The sequence below is a fragment of the Geotrypetes seraphini genome, chromosome 1 (assembly GCF_902459505.1).
Source record: "Geotrypetes seraphini chromosome 1, aGeoSer1.1, whole genome shotgun sequence".
NCBI lineage: Eukaryota > Metazoa > Chordata > Amphibia > Gymnophiona > Dermophiidae > Geotrypetes > Geotrypetes seraphini.
The window spans coordinates 500,229,357-500,251,609 of record NC_047084.1 but is presented as its reverse complement, the minus strand read 5'-3'; the positions used below and the strand labels follow the sequence as shown (position 1 = coordinate 500,251,609).

General features: G+C 42.2%; 1 protein-coding gene across 1 annotated transcript in view; it reads left to right on the top strand.

Annotated features, from left to right (window-relative positions):
- FRMD3 (FERM domain containing 3) overlaps positions 1-22,253 on the top strand; it is a 210,714-nt gene that overhangs the window by 132,284 nt on the left and 56,177 nt on the right. Inside the window, exons 4-5 of the mRNA XM_033927453.1 lie at positions 176-254; positions 20,749-20,846. Of these exons, the coding sequence (XP_033783344.1) occupies positions 176-254; positions 20,749-20,846 (177 nt within the window). The remainder of the gene's footprint in view (positions 1-175; positions 255-20,748; positions 20,847-22,253) is intronic.

Genomic DNA, 22,253 nt, shown 5'->3' with positions numbered 1-22,253 from the left:
CATGCTTTTTAAAAAAAAAAAAAAAATTAATTTGATTTAACATGCTGCCTGAACCTATAGGTCAAACCATCGCATGGGCTATTTAATTATAACAAATGGCAGCTCCTCCTGTAAACATGTCATCGAGGCAATGTTCTTGCTGCTGTTTTCATGCTTTTTCTTTATAATGTTGCAGCTCATCCACCATATACCATGTGCTTTAGAGTGAAATTCTACCCGCATGAACCCTTGAAGATTAAAGAAGAACTCACCAGGTATTTGTTCTGCCTGTGCATTTGGTCTGAGCCCTTCACAAAGCAGGAAATGGGGATTTTGGGTCGCAATGAATCATCCAAGGATCACTGTGACATATAATATTGCATTTATCACACATCACCATTTCTGCTAATTAAACTATATTGTCCATGGCAGAGTCATTATTGTGTACAGAGCCTGAAAGAAAAGCAGGAATTTGATAAACTCAAACGGTTACCTACGGCCTCTTTTACAAAGCCGCGCTAACAGCTATGCTGTGCTAATGACCCCGAAACCCATAGAGATTTAATAATAATTTTATTTCTTATATACCGCCCAACCAGAAGATCCGGGCAGTTCACAGCAAGAGAACTGAGGCATATCAGTGAAGATGCAAGATACAGTAGGAATCGGTAGGATTCAATGCTATACAATACAATAAAATACAACATGATACAATGTAGAGTGAAGAAAAGCGAAGTCATCGCATAAATTTAAAGGGCTTCGGGGCTGTTGCTGCACAGCAGCCACTAGTCTTCATTATTTATGGGCAGGATCCACTGGACTGTGTAACTCTAAGAGCACAGGGATCTAATGCAGGAGTTCTCAACCCAGTCGTGGGACACACACCAAGCCAGACTGGTTTTCAGGGTAGCCACAATGACTATGCATGAGATTGATTTGCATACAATTGAAGCAGTACATATAAATTTATCTCTTGCATGGTCATTATGAGTATCCTGAAAACCTGACTGACCGGGTGTGTCCCAAGGTCTGGATTGAGAACCCCTGATCTAAGCAGAAGACATAGCCGCCTAATTATCAGATGACGTCTACTGCTATGGCTAAATTGCTATAGAACGTTTAATCAGAAAAAAACAAGAAAACATTTCCTCAAAATTGAAAACAATTTAAATACTGCCCCAGGGTTCGGATTCAATGGGCTTCAAATTAGAGAATGACATGGGGAAAAATTCTGTCCCTGTCCCGTCCCCGGACCACCATCCTCTGCACCGCCCCGTCCCCACTGGTCCTTTCACCGCCTCGTCACTGTCTCTGCCGTCCCCTTCACCGCCCCATCACCGTCCCCGCTGTCTCTTTCACCGCCCCGTCACCGTCCCCGTCTTCAGCATCTTCTCCTCTCCATCCCCCCATCCCCAGCACCCTTCACGCGATCCAGCAGCTCCCTCCCTCCTTTTCCCTTACATTTTCTTCTTGAAACTGGCAATTTCTATAAGGCTATGAGCTGCATTACAGCCGGAGCCTTGAAGTCGCGTCGGGTTGCCTGCTAGAAAAGTCTCCTCCGATGCAACCGGAAACAGGAAGTTGCGTCAGAGGAGATTTTTTCCAGCAGGCAATGTGACGCGACTTCAAGGCTCCAGCTGTAATACAGCTCGTAGCCTTATAGAAATCGCCAGTTTCAAGAAGAAAAGGTAAGGGAAAGGGAGGGAGGGAGATGCATGGACGGCCGGCGGGAGAGAGTGAGCTGCCGGATCGAACGCTCGTTCACCGCGCATTCGCTACTTGTTCACCGCCCTGTGCTACCATTCACCGCTCCACGGGGTGGTGAATGGCCTTGTTCCCAAACTCGCAGTGACCTTTTTTTTTGGTCACCATTTTGGCGGGTTACCCACGGCTAGCCGCGGGTAACAACCACCGTGTCATTCTCTACTTCAAATCTCAGAGCTTCACAGTGGTAGAACATGCAGTCTCAGAAAAAAAGAGAAGATGGCTGCTGCTACATGGGTGACCAACAAGCAACACTGAGGGAAGAAAAAGAGAGAGGCAGTGGCGTAGTAATGGGGGGCATACCACCCCAGATGCTGTCTTGGTGGAGGTACCAGCACCTCTCCGCCCCCCCCCCCAATGCCACATTCACACCCTTCCTTTCCCGCCCCATACCTATTTAAAATCTTTGCCAGCCCAAGCAACTACTTCTAGCCTGCTGCTCACAGCACTGGCCTGACTCCATCTGAAATCACTTCTGGGTCGCAGGGTCAGGAAGTGATGTCAGAGGGAAAGCCAGTGCGAGCAGAGGCTAGAGAAACTGCTCGCACTCATGCTGGCAAAGATGTTAAGAGGTATGTGGTAGGAAGGGAGGGCACAAGTGTGGTGTGGAAGGAGCAGGGGTTGGTGCAAGGGGGCACCTCCACCCCAGGTGTTTCCTACCCTCGCTATACCACTGGAGAGAGTGAAGGGTGAGACAGTGAGATGATGTTGGATGGAGGCATAAGACAGAGAGAGAGACAGACAGAAAAGATCCTAGATGACTCTAGATATTGTAAGGATCAAATATAATTAACTGAGCAATGCAATACCAGCTATGGTTTCTGGCTGATAGAAGGCAACTCTTGTTGCGACAGCTCTTGTTGGGCAACTTCAGAAAGAATAAAGCATTCAATGATAACGCAACAGAAAGGAGGGAGCAATTGGTACCCAGAAAAGGTAGGCATGATAGGGGAGAACTTGAAGATGGCTGACTCTCTCAGATAAATAAAATCAATACATTCTACAATCCACCCCAACAGAATTTGACCAAGTGTACATTCACGAAGAACTGGTCTTTTTAGGAAGGAAAGTCTCAGAAAATTCTATTAGTCAGTTAAATACCGATGCTCTTTCATTTTCTATCATAGACAAAAAAACCTTCATTTATTCTTATAGAAATTACTATTTGCAGTGAATAAAGTGGTGAAAACTTTCAAAATTATAATACAATCACTTCAGTGCATGGATTTCCAAATCTGTGATTCTCATCAGTTATTGCCAGTATCATTTACTTTTATCACTTTACTTATTCAGCATTGTGCAATGCCCACTCTTGATGATGGACAGTGTTTCAAAAATCTGCCTCAGGAAAAGCTGGGCCAAATCATTTAATATTTATTCTTCAATTACTTTCTCAGATTGCAAAGCTCCTACATATGCTGAAGCCATTCTCAATTGTCCTGTGCTGGTATGTTGGCACTGGGTTTAGTATGAGGTGGCAACGGTGACCAAGTCTGCGTTGCTGCCTCTATTTTCCTCTCTTTAAGCTACTTTGTACTCTGGGGGTCCCTTTACTAAAGAAAAAACAAAGACTCCATGGAGAATTGATGTCCCAGATGAAGACTTTATTAAAAGTTCAACTTCGTAATCCACATAAAAACAACAAGGACCCAATTCTCAGGGAGTTGTGGATCCAACACGGTTCGTGTTTCTACAATGCTGTCTTCCTCAGGGGTTCCAATGAGTTCTATAAAAAAAATTGTGGATTATGAACAAGTCCAAATAAACGAGTTCCAGAAATTGTATGTCTTCAGTAATTATCTCATAGTCTTGCAGCTTCTTCACGCTAGGCCAACTGTGAGCGTGTGAAACCGGTTTCAATTTAAGAAACAGTTAAAAACTCAGTTGTTTGTTACTGCATTTTTGTGATTTATTAGTTGTCATTTGAAGAAAAAAATCTGCTTAACCATGTTTGCTATTGTATTCTTGCGAATTATCAGTTGACATTTGCAGAGAAGAAATTGTTTAATTAGGTAGATTTTTTATGATGTGGTTTGTTTTTATCTTATGTATGTTTTAATCGATGTAAACTGTTTAGTTTTTTTGTAAACAGTATATAAAAGTTTTAAATAAATAGTGCTGTATATGAGGAATATCAACTGGAAACAGCTCTGGGCACCACAGAACTTCCTAGAATCCCAAGACAATAGATCACTCCCAAGGCTCCAAACCCTTAGTTCTCAAAAGAACATTGAGCCCCTACAAATTGTTTCAGATTCTCCAAACCTCACATAACTGTGTACACTGGTCAAGGACTCAGCAGATTAGCAATCAGAAAAGTGAATGCACTTCAAAATCACAGCAGAGAACAGCTGAATACCAAATTAAAGGCTCCTTTTATCAAGATGTTTTTAGTGCAAGTCGACGCGGTAAATTCTCCAGCGCTCATAGAATTCCTATGAACACTTACCTCACTTGCCCACACTAAAAACCTCTAGCACAGCTTGATAAAATTGTGGTGGTGGGGAAAGTTTAAATATAAAACATTTGCTTTAATCAACAATGATATTTGGCAATCTGCGTTGAATCAGTGGTCTTACACAGTAAAGGGATTAAAACTCTCTATTACATAAGAACATAAGAATAGCCTTACTGGGTCAGACCAATGGTCCATCAAGCCCAGTAGCCCGTTCTCATGGTGGCCAATCCAGGTCACTAGTACCTGGCCAAAACCCAAGGTGTAGCAATATTCCATGCTACCGATACAGGGCAAGCAGTGGCTTCCCCTATGTCTTTCTCAATAACAGACTATGGACTTTTCCTCCAGGAACTTGTCCAAACCTTTCTTAAATCCAGATATGCTATCCGCTCTTACCACATCCTCTGGCAACACGTTCCAGAGCTTAATACTTAATACTTCTTTTTAGCAACAGGAGTCACAAAAATCCAATTTAAATTCTGAAAAACACTTTAAAAGTTCTTATCAATTTTTCTTTGAAATATAACTCCAAATTTAATTTTGAAATCTCCTTCACAGCCTTCTCATTACACACCTCAGCTCAACAGCCCATAAGAAGGTTTAATTTGCAGCATTTCTCATGAAATCCAATATTTATAGGAAATATTATTTCAAAAATATGCACTGCTTTTACACACACACACAAACTCCAGAGCTGATATAGAAACCCTCACCCAGCAACTACAAACCATTTTCTCACCAATAACTTGTGCTGCCTTAAGCTCTCTGCTTTCCTGTAGCTCACAGTAACGGTTCTGGGCTCTTAATGATAGACAGCACAACAAAGAAAAATGGGGAGACCCAATGATCCACAGTGAAAACAATCCACCGATGAAAACAAAAACAAAAAACTGTGGATACAGATGTTCTGGAGATAATTTATTATACACTGACATATAAAAACATGAAAATTCAATTTAAAAAGTACAATGATAAAACATACAGTATGTACAGTATGCCAGTTGTATTATGCAGTCCAAGTCCATTCTCTGCCCATGACTCACCTAATTCTCACCCTCTAATAGAACATGGAGTTAATGCATAAGTTAGTGTGCTCAAGTACCATGCTACCAGTTGGTGTACTTATACAGAAGCATTCAACATTCGCTAATTCACACATAACTGGTTAGTGCACTTTAGTAAAAGAGCCCATGCATCTTTGTTTTATTTTTTTAGATAGTGTAAATTGTCTAGGTCAGTGTTTCTCAACACTCAGTACATGTACCCCTAGGGGTACGCAAGCCGCATGTGTGGGGTATGCGCTGCCGGTATGTCTCCCAATTTCCTTCTGCCATCTCCAGTACATGGCGCCGGCACTGTATGTCTCCCTTCCTTCTGCCATTGTGAATTTCCCATGCCATTGTGAATTTCCCATCTTCTTCGTCTTCTCTCCCCAGTCTTTTTTCCCCTCCCCTCCGAACATCAGCGTTAGTTTAGCCGGCGATTCCATCAGATAGCCCCAGGACTTTGCTAGGTCGGCCCGCCTCCTATGAAAGAGGTAGTTGCATCAACGGAGGAAGGGCGGCCTAGCAAAGGCCCCGAGGCTGCCTGATGAAACCGCAGCTAAACTAATGCTAGCGGCAGCTGTGTGAGGCAGTTAAAAGCACACAGTGAGCTGCTGCTAGGGAGAGGAGAGGTACTACTGGACAGGGAGAAGAGGTACTGATGGACATGGGGAAGAGAGAAGGGGTACTTCTGGACATGGGGAGAGGGAGAGGTGCTACTGAACAAGGGGGAGTGAAAGGGAAGGGAGAAGAGGTGCTGCTGGATCTGGCAGAATGGGAGGGGAAGGGAAATGTGCTGCTGGAGAAGGGAAGGAAAAGGAAAGGTGTTGCACGCTGAAGGGGAGGGTGAGATGGTTCATGGGGAGAGAACATATTAGTTGTGAGTGGGGTTGGGAGGAGGGAAGGAAGGAAGGAAAATTGTTTAAGGATGAGTGAGAGTAATGAGAGAGGGAGAAATGGACATGGTGTGGAGGAGAGGGAGAAATGGGGCATGGGGAGAGAACATGTGAGTGGGATTGGGGAGAGATGGACTGGGGGTGGGAAGGAGGGATGTAGAGCTGCACTCAAGTGTCTTAAATAGCCTGGGGGTGGGTTAATGAACCATAGAGAGGAGGACGGCTTACCCATAAGCCACTCTAACCACTACATTTATGGTAGAAACATGTGTGCCCACCAGAATCCTACTCTACTGCCATATAGGTGCCATCTGCAGCCAAAAGGGCTATTGGGTTTGTAGACAGGTGGATATAGTGGGTTTTGTGGGGCTCACCATAACCTATAAGGGAGTTCTGGTGAGATGTTTATGTGGCGCCCTTCTTGTGAAGTTCACAGCAGTGCCTTCTAAGGTGCCCCACTGCTCTGTTGCCATGTCTGGGTTGCCTGTCCATTACAAGATTGGCCCCTCTCATGTCCAAGTGGTCTTGTTCTGGGCATTTGGGACTTGGATGAAAATTTGGTCAAAAATGTGTTTAAAGATGGACGTTCTGGCAGTCTGGATGAATAATAGCCTGGACGTCCAGAAAGACAATTTTCAGAAAAAAAAAATTCTAGACATATTTTTTGAAAATGAACATTTTCACACTGCCGACTTTGGGCATCTTGCGCTATACTTCCGAATCAGACGGAGACATTTGTTTTGATTATGCCCCTCCACGTGGTTAAGGGTTTTAAAATTATTATTTTATTGTGATTTGTATTTGATTGTATTGTATTATTATTTTTCTTGTAAACTGCTTTTAAACTTTTGCAGTAAGTGGTATATAAAGTTAATAAATCAAATCAAACTCAAGACTTCTCCAGAGCCTTTAATACATAGGATGCCTGGCTATACAGTACACTCATTCTGCAGCACCTGGACTAGCTTGCAGGAACTGATCTAACTGTACAAACAACTTGTCTTGAGTTTAGCCACCCATCCGCTTATCCCAATGCACTCTGTACTAGTGCTGCCCGATTTCCGATTCGAATCTATTCACCGATTCACTTTGGGTGAATCGATTTGAATCGATGTGTATTTTTAAAAAATCGGCCTTTCCGATTCGGGGCCCAATCTCCCCGTGCCCGGCTGTCATCGCACTCACGAATCCTGCCATTCAAAGCTTTTTTTTTTTTTAAAACCCTCTCACCGGCTTGTGGATTTGGCTTGACTCGGCACAGCCTGAAGTTGTGTTTGACTCCGGTAAAGAAAGTACAAAAGAAAAAAAAACAGGCGCTTTTTCAAACCCTCCCCGTAACACTAGCCTGAATTAGCAGCTGCTTCGCTCTCTCCTTCTGTAGCTTTAGCGATTCAATTTGCTTCTGCAGCCTCAGAGCCTCTGCTAGGCCGTCCCGCCTCCAGGGAAGAAGGAAGTTGCATCATCAGAGGCGGGACAGCCTAGCAGAGGCTCTGAGGCTGCAGAAGCGAATTGACTCGCTAAAGCTATGGAAAGAGAGAGCGGTGCAGCTGCTAATACTGGCGAGTGTTACGGGGAGGGTTTGAAAAAGCGCCTGTTTTTTTTCTTTTGTACTTTCTTTAACGGAGTCAAACACAACTTCAGGTTGTGCCGAGTCAGGCCGGGGAATCCACAAGCCTATTAATTGGGAGGGGGATGTGGTGCCGATGGACCTGGGAGACAAGAGGGAGGGGGACTGATAGGAGGCAAGGAGAAGAGGGAGTGATGCTGCTAGACCTGGGAGGAGAGTGGGTAAGGTACTGCTTCTAGTCAGAGGGGAGGGGAAGGGAGAGTAGCCCTTCTAGTTGGAGAGGAGAAGTGCTGCTTGCCCTGGGGGTGGAAAGGAGAGGTGCTGCAGCTAGTTGGTGGGGGAAACGGAAGTAGAGGGGAGGGAGAGGTACTGTTGGAGCTGAGTGGAGGAGGGAGATGAGAGGGAGAGGTGATGCTGGATTGGGAACAGAGGAGAGTGCTGCTGGACTTAAAATGGAAGAGGGAAAGCTGCAGCAGGACTGAGGGGAGAGCAGTGGAGGAGGAGAGTGGATGGGGTAAGGGGGGAGAGCAGTGGAGGAGAAGGGGGAGAACAGTGAAGGAGGAGAATTAGAGGGGAAGGGGGAAGAGAAATGCTATTGCTGCACCCAATTGGGGAGAGAGGGAAGGAAGGATAAGGAAGCAGCAGGACTGAGGGGAGAGCAGTGGAGGAGGAGAGTGGATGGGGTAAGGGGGGAGAGCAGTGGAGGAGAAGGGGGAGAACAGTGAAGGAGGAGAATTAGAGGGGAAGGGGGAAGAGAAATGCTGTTGCTGCATCCAATTGGGGAGAGAGGGAAGGAAGGATAAGGAAGCCCAGGAAGGGAGAGGAGAGGAAAGAGATGCCAAGACTATGGGAGGGAGGGAAAGGAAAGGCAATACTAGACCATGGAGGGAGAGATGTCAGGGCATGGGAGGGGGGGGGGAGACAGATGCCAGACCAGGGGAAAGGAATGGAAATGGAAGGGGAGGACACAGATGGAAGATGGATGGTTAGCACGGAGAAAGAAGAAAGAAGCGAGTTATCAGAAGATAACCAGACAGCAAAAGGTAGAAAATCATTTTCTGTTTTGTGATTACAATATGTCAGATTTGAAAAGTGTATCCTGCAAGAGCTGGTGTTAGACCGCAAACACTCTATAAGGGTATCACCAGAAAGGAAATACGATGCTTACAGATAATACAAAACACTGCTGTTAAAATTATTTATGGTGCTAGAAAATATGACCATGTTTCACCACTTCTGATTGATGCTCATTGGTTACCGGTTGAACATCGAATTAACTATAAAATCTTGCTATTAACTTTTACTACCAAATCATTCAATCAACCAGCATTTATCGATCAACTTCTTACTCCTTATCACCCAACTAGATCTCTTCGCTCTACATCGCAGAATCTTTTAGTTGTCCCATCACTCAAATCGATCAACACTTTGAGATCCAATAATTTTGCTGTTACTGCTCCTACCCTTTGGAACTCATTGCCTTCCTATTTGCGGACGGAGCTTTCTATTAAACAATTTAAAGCTAAACTCAAAACTTTTTTGTTTGATGATGCTTTTGAATAAAACTGCCCTTTTTAGGACTAAACAATCATTAGTCTTTCCCTTCCTATTGTTTTTTCCCTTTTAAATGTACTTTATCTTATTTTAAATATTGTAGTTCTTCCCTTTTCCCCTTTTGTATGGAGTTTACTTTCTTTTGTCTTCAGTGTTTTTTCGTTTGTTGTAACTTTTAATGATTTGTTGTAACTTTTAATGATTTCCCCAATTTTTACTATTATTGTACACCGCCTAGAAATTTATATAAGCGGTATAACAAACTTTTTAATAAACTTGGAAACTTGGTGACCTAAGATTTAACAGAGAGAGGAAAAGTCCCTTTTGTTTCTTTATTTTGTTTACACCACAGCGCCAGTGTGGGTAGGAGTGGGCAAAGGGGGTGTAGAAGCTATAAAATAAACCCATCAGGATGTTTGAAAACAACACCCAATTGGGCAGGAAAATCGAATCGAATCAAAAAACCAATTCAATAGGCTGAATCGAATCGAATCAAATTTTTTTCCCCTGAATCGGGCAGCACTACTCTGTACCACCATCTTGTTCCCATCTAATAATTATCTGTGCTTCACCCCTCAGCTATATGATAAGCTGTATTGTAGAAAAGCATTAGTGTCATATCTTTATTTGAAAGGTCTAATGTGTGCTTATTAGCTGTTTCTGAAGTATTATGCTGACATCGTATTATATCTCTTTTTAATTGAATTTCAGTTCTGTTAATAAGTATATTTTTGAAACTGTAGTCCTATTATTAAGTTTCAATTTGCTGATTTTGAATTTACCTTTCATTGTATTTATGTATATATTTGGAAGTTTTACTACTGTTGTGCTGTTAACAAAATTGTAAGTTTTTATGTTGAACTCTACTTGCCTTGGGTAAATTTCTTCATAAGGGCAATCTATATATATAAAATCGGAGGTATGTATGTGTGTATGTATGTATGCATGTGTGTGTGTATGTGCTGCGATCACGCAAAAACGGCTTGACCGATTTGAACGAAACTTGGTATGCAGATCCCTCACTACCTGGGATGATATGTTCTGGGGGTCTCGCGGCCCACCTGCACACGTGGGCGGAGCTACAAACATAAAATCAGATTTCACCCATTCATGTCAATGGAAAAAATGTAAAAAGCTGCCAACGCAAAAACGGCTTGCCCGATTTGAACGAAATTTGGTATGCAGATCCCTCACTACCTGGGGTGATATGTTCTGGGGGTCTCGTGGCCCACCTGCACATGTGGGCGGAGCTACAAACAGAAAATCAGATTTCACCCATTCATGTCAATGGCAAAAATGTAAAAAGCTGCCAACGCAAAAACGTCTTGCCCGATTTGAACAAAACTTGGTATGCAGATCCCTCACTACCTGGGGTAATATGTTCTGGGGGTCTCGCAGCCCACCTGCACATGTGGGCGGAGCTACAACCTGAAAATCAGATTTCACCCATTCATGTCAATGGCAAAAATGTAAAAAGCTGCCAACGAAAAAACGGCTTGCCCGATTTGAACGAAACTTGGTATGCAGATCCCTCACTACCTGGGGTGATATGTTCTGGGGGTCTCGCGGCTCTCCTGCACACGTGGGCAGAGCTACAAACAGAAAATCATATTTCACCCATTCATGTCAATGGCAAAAATGTAAAAAGCTGCCAACGCAAAAACGTCTTGCCCGATTTGAACGAAACTTGGTATGCAGATCCCTCACTACCTGGGGTAATATGTTCTGGGGGTCTCGCGGCCCACCTGCACACGTGGGCGGAGCTACAACCTGAAAATCAGATTTCACCCATTCATGTCAATGGCAAAAATGTAAAAAGTTGCCAACGAAAAAACGGCTTGCCCGATTTGAACGAAACTTGGTATGCAGATCCCTCACTACCTGGGGTGATATGTTCTGGGGGTCTCGCGGCCCTCCTGCACACGTGGGCAGAGCTACAAACAGAAAATCAGATTTCACCCATTCATGTCAATGGCAAAAATGTAAAAATCTGCCAACGCTAAAACGGCTTGCCCAATTTGAACTAAACTTGGTATGCAGATCCCTCACTACCTGGGGTGATATGTTCTGGGGTCTCACGGCCCACCTGCATATGTGGGCGGAGCTACAAACAGAAAATATGATTTCACCCATTCATGTTAATGGAAAAATTGTAATAAGCTGCCAACGCAAAAACGGCTTGCCCGATTTGAACGAAACTTGCAACACATCTTCCTTTTCAGTTTAAGAGCTTGCAAATTCCAGTGAGACTTGCATTCTCTATCACAATCAACATATCACAGGGACAGACTATTACATACTGTGGGGTGGATTTAAGATCCCCCTGTTTTTCCCATGGTCAACTCTATGTTGCTTGCTCAAGGGTGGGTTCACCCAAGAATTTATATGTTCTTGCTCCTGGGGTTGAAACTAAAAATGTTGTTTATAATCAAGTTTTGTGTTAGTTGTATTGTATTCATTTTGTCAAATATTTCACATTATAATTTGAATATTGTACTTTTTATAAAGCTGTAAAAAAATAATTTCATTCACCACTATAAAGTATCTTTATTTGAATCCCTTTACTGTGTTATTGCTATAATTAAATACCCGTGCAACGCTGGGGCATCAGCTAGTAAATAAATAATATAAGGGGTCCTTTTACTAAGGCACGCTTACCGATGTAGCATGCGCTAATCAATTTAGTGCGCATTAAATGCTAAGGCGCCCATTATGTTCTATGGGCGCCTTAGCATTTAGTGCACGCTAAATCAGTTAGCGCGCCTTACCAAAAGGACCCCTTAATTCCCTCTGAAAAGTCTGTGGTGAAAGTGCAGAACAACCATCAGGAGCGTCTGGAGAACATTAACAGAGATTAGAAAACTATACCCTGCTAATACATAATCTGTAAAATAAATATCCTGACACACCTAATAACACCAGAGAAAGATATTATAGGTTACTGTCAACTAGTGAAAGCTGGTTGCTAGGTGCTAACATAAGAACATAAGAAGCGCCATCTCCGGATCAGACCTTCGGTCCATCAAGTCCGGCGATCCGCACATGCGGAGGCCCAGCCAGGTGTACACCTGGCGTAATTTTAGTCACCCATATCTCTCTATGCTTCTCGCAAGGAGATGTGTATCTAGTTTGCTTTCAAATCCTAGAACGGTGGATTCCACAATAACTTCCTCTGGGAGAGCATTCCAGGTGTCCACTACTCGTTGCGTGAACATAAGAATTGCCACTGCTGAGTCAGACCAGTGGTCCATCATGCCCAGCAGTCAGCTCACACGGTGGCCCTCTGGTCCAAGACCAGCACCCTAACTGAGACTAGCCCTACCAGCGCACGTTCCTGTTCAGCAGAAACTTGTCTAACTTTGTCTTGAATCCTTGGAGGGTATTTTCCCCTATAACAGCCTCTGGAAGAGCGTTCCAGCTTTCTACCACTCTCTGGGTGAAGAAGAACTTCCTTACGTTTGTACGGGCACCCTCCTGCCGGCGATCTTCAGGGGGACATTGAGGGGTCTGGCAGGAGGGGTTGGGCACCCTCCTGCCGGTGATCTTCAGGGAGGCTGTTGGGGGGGGGGGGGGGTCCGGTGAGGACGGTTAGGGTATTTTGTTTGGGGGGGTGTTGGGGGGGGTCTGGCAGGAAGGGTTGGGTACCCTCCTGCCGGCGATGTTTGGGGGGGCGGGTTCTTTTGGCAGGATGGGTTGGGCACCCTCCTGCCGCGAACGTCGGGGGGGTTGGGGAGACTGGCGGTCATAGTTGTGGCCGCTATACTAATCACAGCAGGGAAATCCCTTGCCGCAATAAAGTATAGTGGATGCGTCCTATATAGAATCCGAGCCAAAAACCCAATTCTGTAACCGGCGTCTGCAATATGAACCTTGGTTATAGAATCGGGTTTACTTTGGGCGGGTTTTGTTCCGATTCTGTATAGGATGGGCGTCCTATACGGAATCCGGGCCTAAACATCTGCATAGACATGATTCCGGCAGTGTGTTCTTTCTTTTAATTGGTTTTTAACAGCACAGTAAATTATCACAGTGTTAATAGCCAATTAAAACAATTAACTTAGGCGATGGTAGAGTGCCTACCAGCGCCTTTCTAACAGCATCGGTTTTAGAATCCGGGCCTCAGTGATTATCTTGGTGCTATATTCTAACAGTGAATCTCTGTTTCTTATGTGTTTTGGTGTCCAAAAGATTCTTGAAACATTCACTATGGTAGTGTAATGGATGATCCATCTTATGATGCTGATAATGTGCATCCAGTGAAAATGGTATGGTCTCACTATATAAGTGGTCACAACAACAGTAGATTACATTTTTGTTTGAGGACAATCTACTCAATGTGGAATGGTTGGCAGTCTTGGAAGATAAAAATGGGTTTAAGTGATTACATGCCCTGCAGGCTCTGGTTAAAATTGATAGTAAGCACAAAATAGTAAAATATAAATATACTTACAATAAGTTCAAATTGAGAGAGTTAAAGTTTAAAAGAAGTAACGTGGCTAAAAACAGATGAAAAGAGTTGATAAATGAGCATGTACCTTGAATAAGAATAATCATTCACAGGTCTACTCCAAATAGATTTGTAACATAGTAGTGAATTGGTTTGATTTAGAATGCACTTGCAAGTCAGCAGCAGAATGAAAAATGATTTCAGTCTCTGTCTTACTAAATGAAGCAGTTTCTCCGATGCACTGTCATTAATCCAAACTTTCTGGCAACTGTGAAGAAATTTAGATCAAGTATAGCAATTGTATAAAATAAAAATGCAAGGCTATGAGGATAACTTTGTAGAGGTATCCTGTTTCCAACAGTGACCAACGCAGGTCCCAAGTACCTTTGGAAGGTCCTTTGGCCCTCTCGCTTTCTGCCCTGGAGCCAAGAAGTTTTCCACTTTGGAAATGGCTTGGCCCAGCTGTCCCACCCCTTGCTTCCTCACTCATTCCTGGGCCTCTCTGGGTATTGAGTAGTGGCGCTGGCTGGCTGGTAGGGGCGCTATAATGCGGTAATGGAATGGATAGTATGCAAGACATGTTTGTGGAGTATGTTGTAGATTTTTCTACATATGAGATGCCTCCTTTTCATGAATTGTGCAATTGTCATTATTTTAGGCAACTAAGGGCAGAATTTGGTAAGTTACCCTGTTCATTATTGCTTCCACCAACTGTTCCCTAACATTTCTTCCAGCACTTCATTAATACTATGGGAATGATGTGCCAACCACCTCTCACACACGCCTTAACTGCTGGGCTAGGGCCTTGGGTCTCTCTACCGGCTTCATCCGGATAGCCTTGAATTGGCTGCAGTACTTTTCGGGTTTGTTTCCCATGTAATCCAACAGGACCTCCTTATTGATCTTGTAGTCTGAGGCCTGTTCAAGACTTAAAGTTTAGTAAGCCTCCAATGCACGCCCTGCTAGACATGGGATAAGTTTCAGGGTCCACTGGCCAGTGAGACGCCCCACTGGCTAGTGAGACGCCCCAGCCACCCTCTCGAAAGCCAACAAGAAATCCTCAATATCATCCTACAGTGTTAGCTTATTAAGTCTAATAGGCTCCCCAAAGAAAGTTCCTACCAGGGTGCTGGCAGTTCATTAGTGACTTGCTGCTATGCGAGCTTATGGATGGTTTGTATTTGCTCCCCAAGCATGTCTAGTAACTCCGCATGTCAAGCTTGTTGGGTGCTCTGGTCTGCTTTCCAAATGTCCATCTGTGTCCTCAAGGTCTCGCTTATCGTCTCCACAATCCACCTCATTTTGGCCTCCCATCTGGCCGTGTGCTTGGCAGGCTCCATCTGAAAAGGAAAAATTACAAAAACAAAAATCAAATGGGGCTCTTATGGCACCTTTCCCTTTCCCCTCTTACTCTTTATCCTCGATCAGCAGCACCCTAACGTACCCTTACAGGTACCGATGGTTCTGCACATTGAGTTGAATGTAAAGTCAGGCTCCCCCTCCTCAAGCATGCCGCTCCTCTGGTCACCCTGCTCCCTGGGTTCACCTCCAGTCTGGCTCAATCTCTGCTCTCTATCTCCTTTGACTGGTTGTGTGCAGCTCCTTGCCACCTTGGGTGTCTTTAGGATAGCGATCAGCCATGCCTCCGTCCTCCAATCACAGATAAAGCCTTCCAATAGTTCAACTCACACCTCACTGAGCGATCTTACTCTGTTCAGTATTCTGGTTCTTTCTCAAGTCCACAGCAGATTCCATCAGGTGTTCCTCAGGGTTCTGTTCTTGGGCCCATACTTTTCAATACTTTCCTCGCTCCCTAAATATTACTGCTTCAGTCTCTTGGGTTTACATTTTTTATTTACATTGATGATATTGAGTTGTTCTACCCTTTCAACTTCCAATGTTCTAATGATTTTTGTTTAATTTCCAAGAAATTAGACAAGGTAGTTAAGTGGTTAACATATAATAAATCAACTCTCAGAAAACTTCTACAATGATTTTTTTCCTCTACCAATTGTCTACCAAAACCTACATGCTTCACTTTGAAAGGTATTTCCCCTGTCATATTCATCATCTACTAAGATTCTTGGAGTAACCTTAGATAACATGTTGTTATTCCATTAACACATTTCTAGTGTCGTTTCTTCTTTGTTTCTCAAGCTTCATCAGCTTTATTCTGTTTGGTTACTCCTAAATCGCAACTCTCTTTGGATTCTCTTACACTCTATGGTCTTCTCCAAGTTGGATTACTGTAACTCCCTTTTAATTGGACTTCCCCGCTATCAACTCCGTCGCCTTCAGCTTGTTCAAAACACTGCTCTCCATCTCCTTTAATGTGGCTCAAAATATGACCTTATTACTCCTCTACTCAAATCTGAACATATGCTTCCGATATCTTACAGAATACCATTCAAGTACAATGTACTCACTTTCCAGATTCAGCCCTAGTCTGGACTTCCCTCATTTTTGTCTTGTTTTCTAACCCTCCTATAGAGATCTTCATTCTAATCAACATCTGCTATCTGTTTCCTCTTTTAGACAGATGTTTCTTGAAATTAGCCGGGATTCTAGTTTCGCAGTCATGGCTCCCACTTTGTGAAACTCTCTATCACTATACTTAAGGTCAGAAAAATCTCTTAAGCCTACTACTTTATAAAGGCATTTGATGCATCTTCTTAGTAGACCTTCTCATTATGAACAACATAGTTCCTTTATATTGTTACCCTTTACCTCTTGTTGTTTCCCTTTATGTTCTTCCTTACAATATACTGTAAACCTCTCCCTCCCTTGTAAGCCTGTGTCTAGTAAGTTTCCTCGTCTTCATCTTTATACCATGTTGGTTTTTATTGTTTTTTTAATTTTTTTAAACTGTTTTCCCTGTACCCTTGGTTGTATCATTGTAAACCTGAGCAATGCATTTAAGAGATTGTTTGCAGTTTCTGTATCAAGTGAGTAAGATTGAAATTGACGCATTTACAGTATGTGAAGAGCATCTCAGCCAGCTGTTTGAGAGCCACAATGCAGGACTTCAGGGGCCGAATGTGGCCTTGGCATTGCATGTTGGAGACTACCGGCCTATCATATCTTACAATCTGCATGTGTTTTGACAACTGAATAATTTGGTGTCATCTACAAATTTGATCACCTCACTTGTTTCAATTTCTAGATAATTTAGAACTTGTAATAAACACCAGTCCTCAAATAGACATCAATGCATAGCATGCCTTTTTAAGTACACTAAATAGTTATGAAGGAACATTCAACTAAATAATTTGAAGAAATGAAGGGTGCACAATGTACTATTCACAAAACTCTCCACTGAAAATATAAACACGCTGATGTACAAACAAAACATAGAACATTGAAGGAAGGAAAAAGCCTCAGGTTACCAGTGAGCCAATGTACTTTGTGCTCTAAATTCAACACTCCATCATAGGCATAAAAATCCTTCAATATTCTGAACAGTGTCTGCCACTAAAACTTACAAAAATGTGCTCAAAAACCATTTTAACAGAAAGCACGCCCCCCCCAAAAAAGAAAAAAACAGGAAATTCTCCTTTTCACCGTTGCCACAGAACTGTGAGTCACAAATTGTTTTTCCTGTTTTGGGAGGACTGTTTTTTCTTAAAATGTTTTTTAAGCACATAGTTGCACATTTTTGTAAGTTTTAGTGGCAATTAGACACGGTTTAATTCAACATATTTCAGAATATATGAAGATTTTTTTGTGCCTATGAAGGAGTGCTGAAGGTAGAGCATAAAGTGCATTGGCTCCCCTGTAAACTGAGGCTTTTTCCTTCAATATTCTTTGTTGTTTTATTTGTGCTTCAGCATGTTTGTATTTTGAATGAAGGTCTATTGTACATAGGTCATTGAGATGGGAATTGAGACATTGAGGTGAGGATGTGCTCAGTTCCCCCCAGTATTTTTGGCTCTACTAAATGTAAAGTTTACATATAAAAATTTGTATTTGCTAGCACATATAGCTTGTGCAATCAAATTCCAAATATACATGTAGACAAAAAGAGCAGTACCAACTCAGCAACTTCCAGTGGTGATTTTGCAACTCGCATATATAGGCACATAGGTTCCCTATGAATCAGTCTGAGACAATAAGATGATAACAGGGAGTTAGAATAAGAAGGAGCTTCTTTTACAAATCTATACTTATAGTTGCTGCCCCTTAACTAGTGAAACAGTAATTTTTTAAATTTGAAAGTGAATATAAGAAACTGGGGATTTAAGGAAAATGATTCCCTTAATTTCTGAAACTAGCACTTAAAAAGAAATCTGTGTATGCTTCTCAGCAGGTACAAAACCTGACAGTGAAATTTGTTTGAATATACGTGTATTTTCAGTGTAAGATGGATAAAGCCGTGTGGTTGCTATATTATCCACTTTAAAGAAAATAAATATTTCTGCTTATTACACACCTACATCATGCCATGCCCACTTGAAATCTCTGATTCCTGGGGATCTGTACATAAAGCACAGTTACTTACCGTAATCCTGGGACAGAAGCAGATATTCTCACATGTGGGTTGCATCATTCATAGAGCCCTGGGAAGGACAGTAAAAAGTGTAATATTACTAATAAAATTTTTTGAACTGAAAAAAAAAAGCTTTAACAAGCATGCGTGAGTGCCTTCACGCTAGATGCCAGCTCATGAGGTCGTCAGTTCTATTCCCAAGTGAAAAAGCCAACTAGGGGAGGTGGGCAGATTGTGAGAATATCTGCCTGCTATCCCAGGATAACACCTGTTATGGTAAGTAACTGTGCTTTATCCTTAGACAAGCAAGCAGCATATTCTCACATGTGGGACTCCCAAGCTTTAGTAAAGGGATGGAGGGAGAATTGGGTTCCAAGAACTCAGGAAAATTTGAGTTGCCTTGCAAAAATCTAGACCTAATGTCTGATAAGAGAGCACGGAGGCAAGGGAAGGAACATAACGGAAAAAAATAAATAGAGGAATTCCATGCTCTACTAGAGGTAAAAGGAGAATTCTGAGAAAACCTATATGTATGGAGGCTGAGAAAAATAATAAACGACCTCCTAGAGGCAGGTGAATCACAATATAGGCGATGGAGACACCAAAAAGATTCACGAATCAAATAAGAAAGGACTACTGGAAAATGCACCCATATGGAACAGCAGATCAAATGAGCAGTTGAAACCAGTCATGTCTCAGAGTAGATACGAATGAGAAGAAAAAGGAATTTCATAAGCAATGAAAGCATGATTCTCGTGAAAAGAATAGTCTTAGAGGATAAAAAGGAGGAACTATCCTAGAAAGAAAGAAAAAACAATGCTATGAAGTGTAAACTTAGAACGACATAGTGGCTTACTGTGGAGAAAATAACCTCCTGATAATATATATATATATATTTTAGCTCATGAAGGCTGAGTAAGGATTGTAATAAGCCTTAAAATGAGAAAATCAGTAGAGAACCAGAAGGGGAAGCATATTACACAAGCAATATGCCAATAAACACGAAATCCCCTCAGAGATTTAGTAAGGATAGTGTGAATGGATTTGTTTAATATCCTTGTAAAAACAAAAAGTTGGTTAAGTAGGGTGTTTTTTTTTTTAAGGCTCCTCATGTACTGAAAAAGAGGAGCTTAGTAAGGTTAGAGCACTAGTAAAATTGGGAGCTGAACCCATGAAAGCATATTTCTAGAAGGAAAGTAGTTGAAATTTTAAACTACTGTCCCCTACAGTGCATTAGAAACTTGGGAATCAAAATATATAAAATTATACCCAAGTAAAAATAAGGAATGGAGAAATGAGCCATGATAGATGTGGCCCCGAATAGCAGATAAGTGCTACACGAAACACATGTACCTAAGAAAGTGAACAGAAAAAACAAAGTAACAAATCCTGTATCCTCTTACTTTGCTAGAGAAGAGGAATCATGGGTAACCGGACCGTAGCCGTGTGGTACCTCCAAAAAACAAAGAAATTACTCCTGAGCCAATGGCATCAACTGAACATAAGGAGATACCATAGAGTTGAGAGTGACCTAACTAAATGAAAAGAGGCAATATGCCTGCAGAGTTGAGGTGCTGAAGAGGATCTTCTTGAAATGCAATAGAGGTACTTCAAGAAAAAATGGTCACAAGTAGCAGAAAGAACAAAAGAAAAACTGCAGACAAGCGTACAAGATGCAGGCTATGTTTATTATTTGAATTATTTAATGCGATTAATGTTACCACCTTTTACCGAACCAAGGGACCCGACACGGTCCATGTTTCGGTTAACACGTGTTCTTCAAGGGTCCAAGGTTGACAGGGTATCAAATTAAACCACAAAAAGAATAAACATGAGCCTGCTTGAATCGGAGAAAATCGTAGACCAAAAGTCTCTGTATAATCTCACTCGCTACATAGTGAGTTTATAAAGAGACTTTTGGTCTACGATTTTCTCCGATTCACAAGGCTGAAACTTCATTGATGATCATGGAGGAAGTCAGGATGGAAATTTGTGTGAAGGCTGCTAAACATTGAAAGAAGTTTGAAGAAAGTCCAAAATTTATTTTCCTTTCTACTTTTTATCTTTGCTTGTTTTCAAAAGAAAAGTAAAACAGAAAGAAGAAACTTTAAATACTTGAAAAAGATTTATAAAAAATAAATGGGAAGGCAACTCAAGAGATATGTCTTTTTCACTTTGCGGAAAACAAAAAACTGACAACCTTGCAAGTTGGCATCGGGCGGGAAGACACTCGTGCATGCATGGTGTGGGCAGTCTAAAAGCTAGTTAAAGCTTAAAGGGATGCTACACTTTTCACTGTCCATACCGGGGCTCCATGGATGTTGTCACCCACATGTGAGAATATGCTGTCTGCTTGGCCTTCTGAAATCACCATTTGCATATGCATGTGATCTACATGTGTAAGAGCCACTATTTTTTCCATATGTAGGTGCTTCTAAAAAGATCACATCAGATTTCCATACTAAACTTTAGTGATTAGGCTTCTTAATTTGAAAGGGTGCATGACAGATAACTTTTACCTTGTCTAATGTGTTGTCTTTGTCATATTTTGCAGGTATTTTTTGTATCTACAGCTTAAAAGAGATATTTTCCATGGTCGCCTGCTGTGTTCTTTTTTTGATGCTGCCTACCTGGGTGCCTGTATTGTTCAAGGTGAGTAAGATGCTCTAACTGTTATTTAAAATAATTGGATGTCTTGAATGGTTTCTGACAGTTTACTCTGCAGCTCCTCAATATCTTTCCTTTCTTATCTGTCCCTGTACTCCTCCCCAGGAACTACGTTCATCAGGCAGGTCTCTCATATCTGTATTCTCTATTGCCAACTCCAGACTATGTTCCTTTTCTTTTGCTGCACCATACGCCTGGAACAGACTTCCTGAGTCAGTACGTCAAGCTCTGTCCCTGCCAGTATTCAAATCCAGGCTGAAAGCCCACCCTTTTGAGGTTGCTTTTAACTCCTAACCCCCATTTGCTTGTAAAGCACCCATGCCTGAAAAACTCCCTAATCTCCTTCTTGTCTTGTTTGTCTGTTTGATTAGATTGTAAGCTCTATGGAGCAGGGACTATCTCGTGAATGTTTTACTATACAGGATGCTTCGCAGGTCTAGCAGTGCTATAGAAATGATAAGCAGTAGTACTTTGTGTAGCCTTCCCCCCCCCCCCCCCCAGCAATGGATATTTAAAAAAAATATAGGCCTGGATGCACAAAAATTGTTGTTAAAATGTGGGTTGCTGTTGGGCTGTGTGATTTGAAAATGTCGATCAATGTTCTAACAACTTCACATGCAAATGAGTTTTTTGTGCTTGAAGGTGAGAGAGTGGAAGTTGTGGGGGATTTCAATCTCCTGGGCTCTTTTGTAAATGAAGAACATAACCAGCAGGGAAGAAATACTTCACAAGGTAGCACTTAGTCGCTCTTCAATGATGGCTCTTGACAAAGTGGTCAAAGGCAAGGAAATAGCACTCCAGGCAAAGATCAGACATGTCCATACATTCGTTTTCTCAGTGGTCAATTGTGGATGCAAAGGCTGGGCACAGCGGAAACAGGACAGAATGAAGATTGACTCATTTGAGCTTTGGTGTTGGAGAGGAATTTTGTATGTGCTGTGGACCGCCAGAAGAACTGACGAATTGATTCTGGAAGAAATCAAACCAGCTATGTCATTGTAGGCCCAAATGGTGAAGCTACAACTGTCTTATTTTGGTCATTCTGTCAGAAAAGAAAGATCATTGGAGAAGGACAACTTGTTTGGAAAGATCAAGGGAACCAGGCGAGGAGGGTGACCTGCAATCAGACTTGCCATATTGAAAACAACCATGGGGATGACGTTGGAGGACCTTGCTGGACTTGCACAGAACTGATTTCTTTTTAGATCTGTAATTCATCTAGTCATTAAGACTCGAGCATGAGTCGATAACACCTTAGAAGAAGAAGAAGGGTTTCCATGCACTAATTGATTAGAGCTGTCATGGGCACTCTTAACCCTCAAACACGCCCCCTTCACAGAAAATTAAAAACATTTTTCAGCACGTGGAATGCACACTCAAATTGGCCATTTT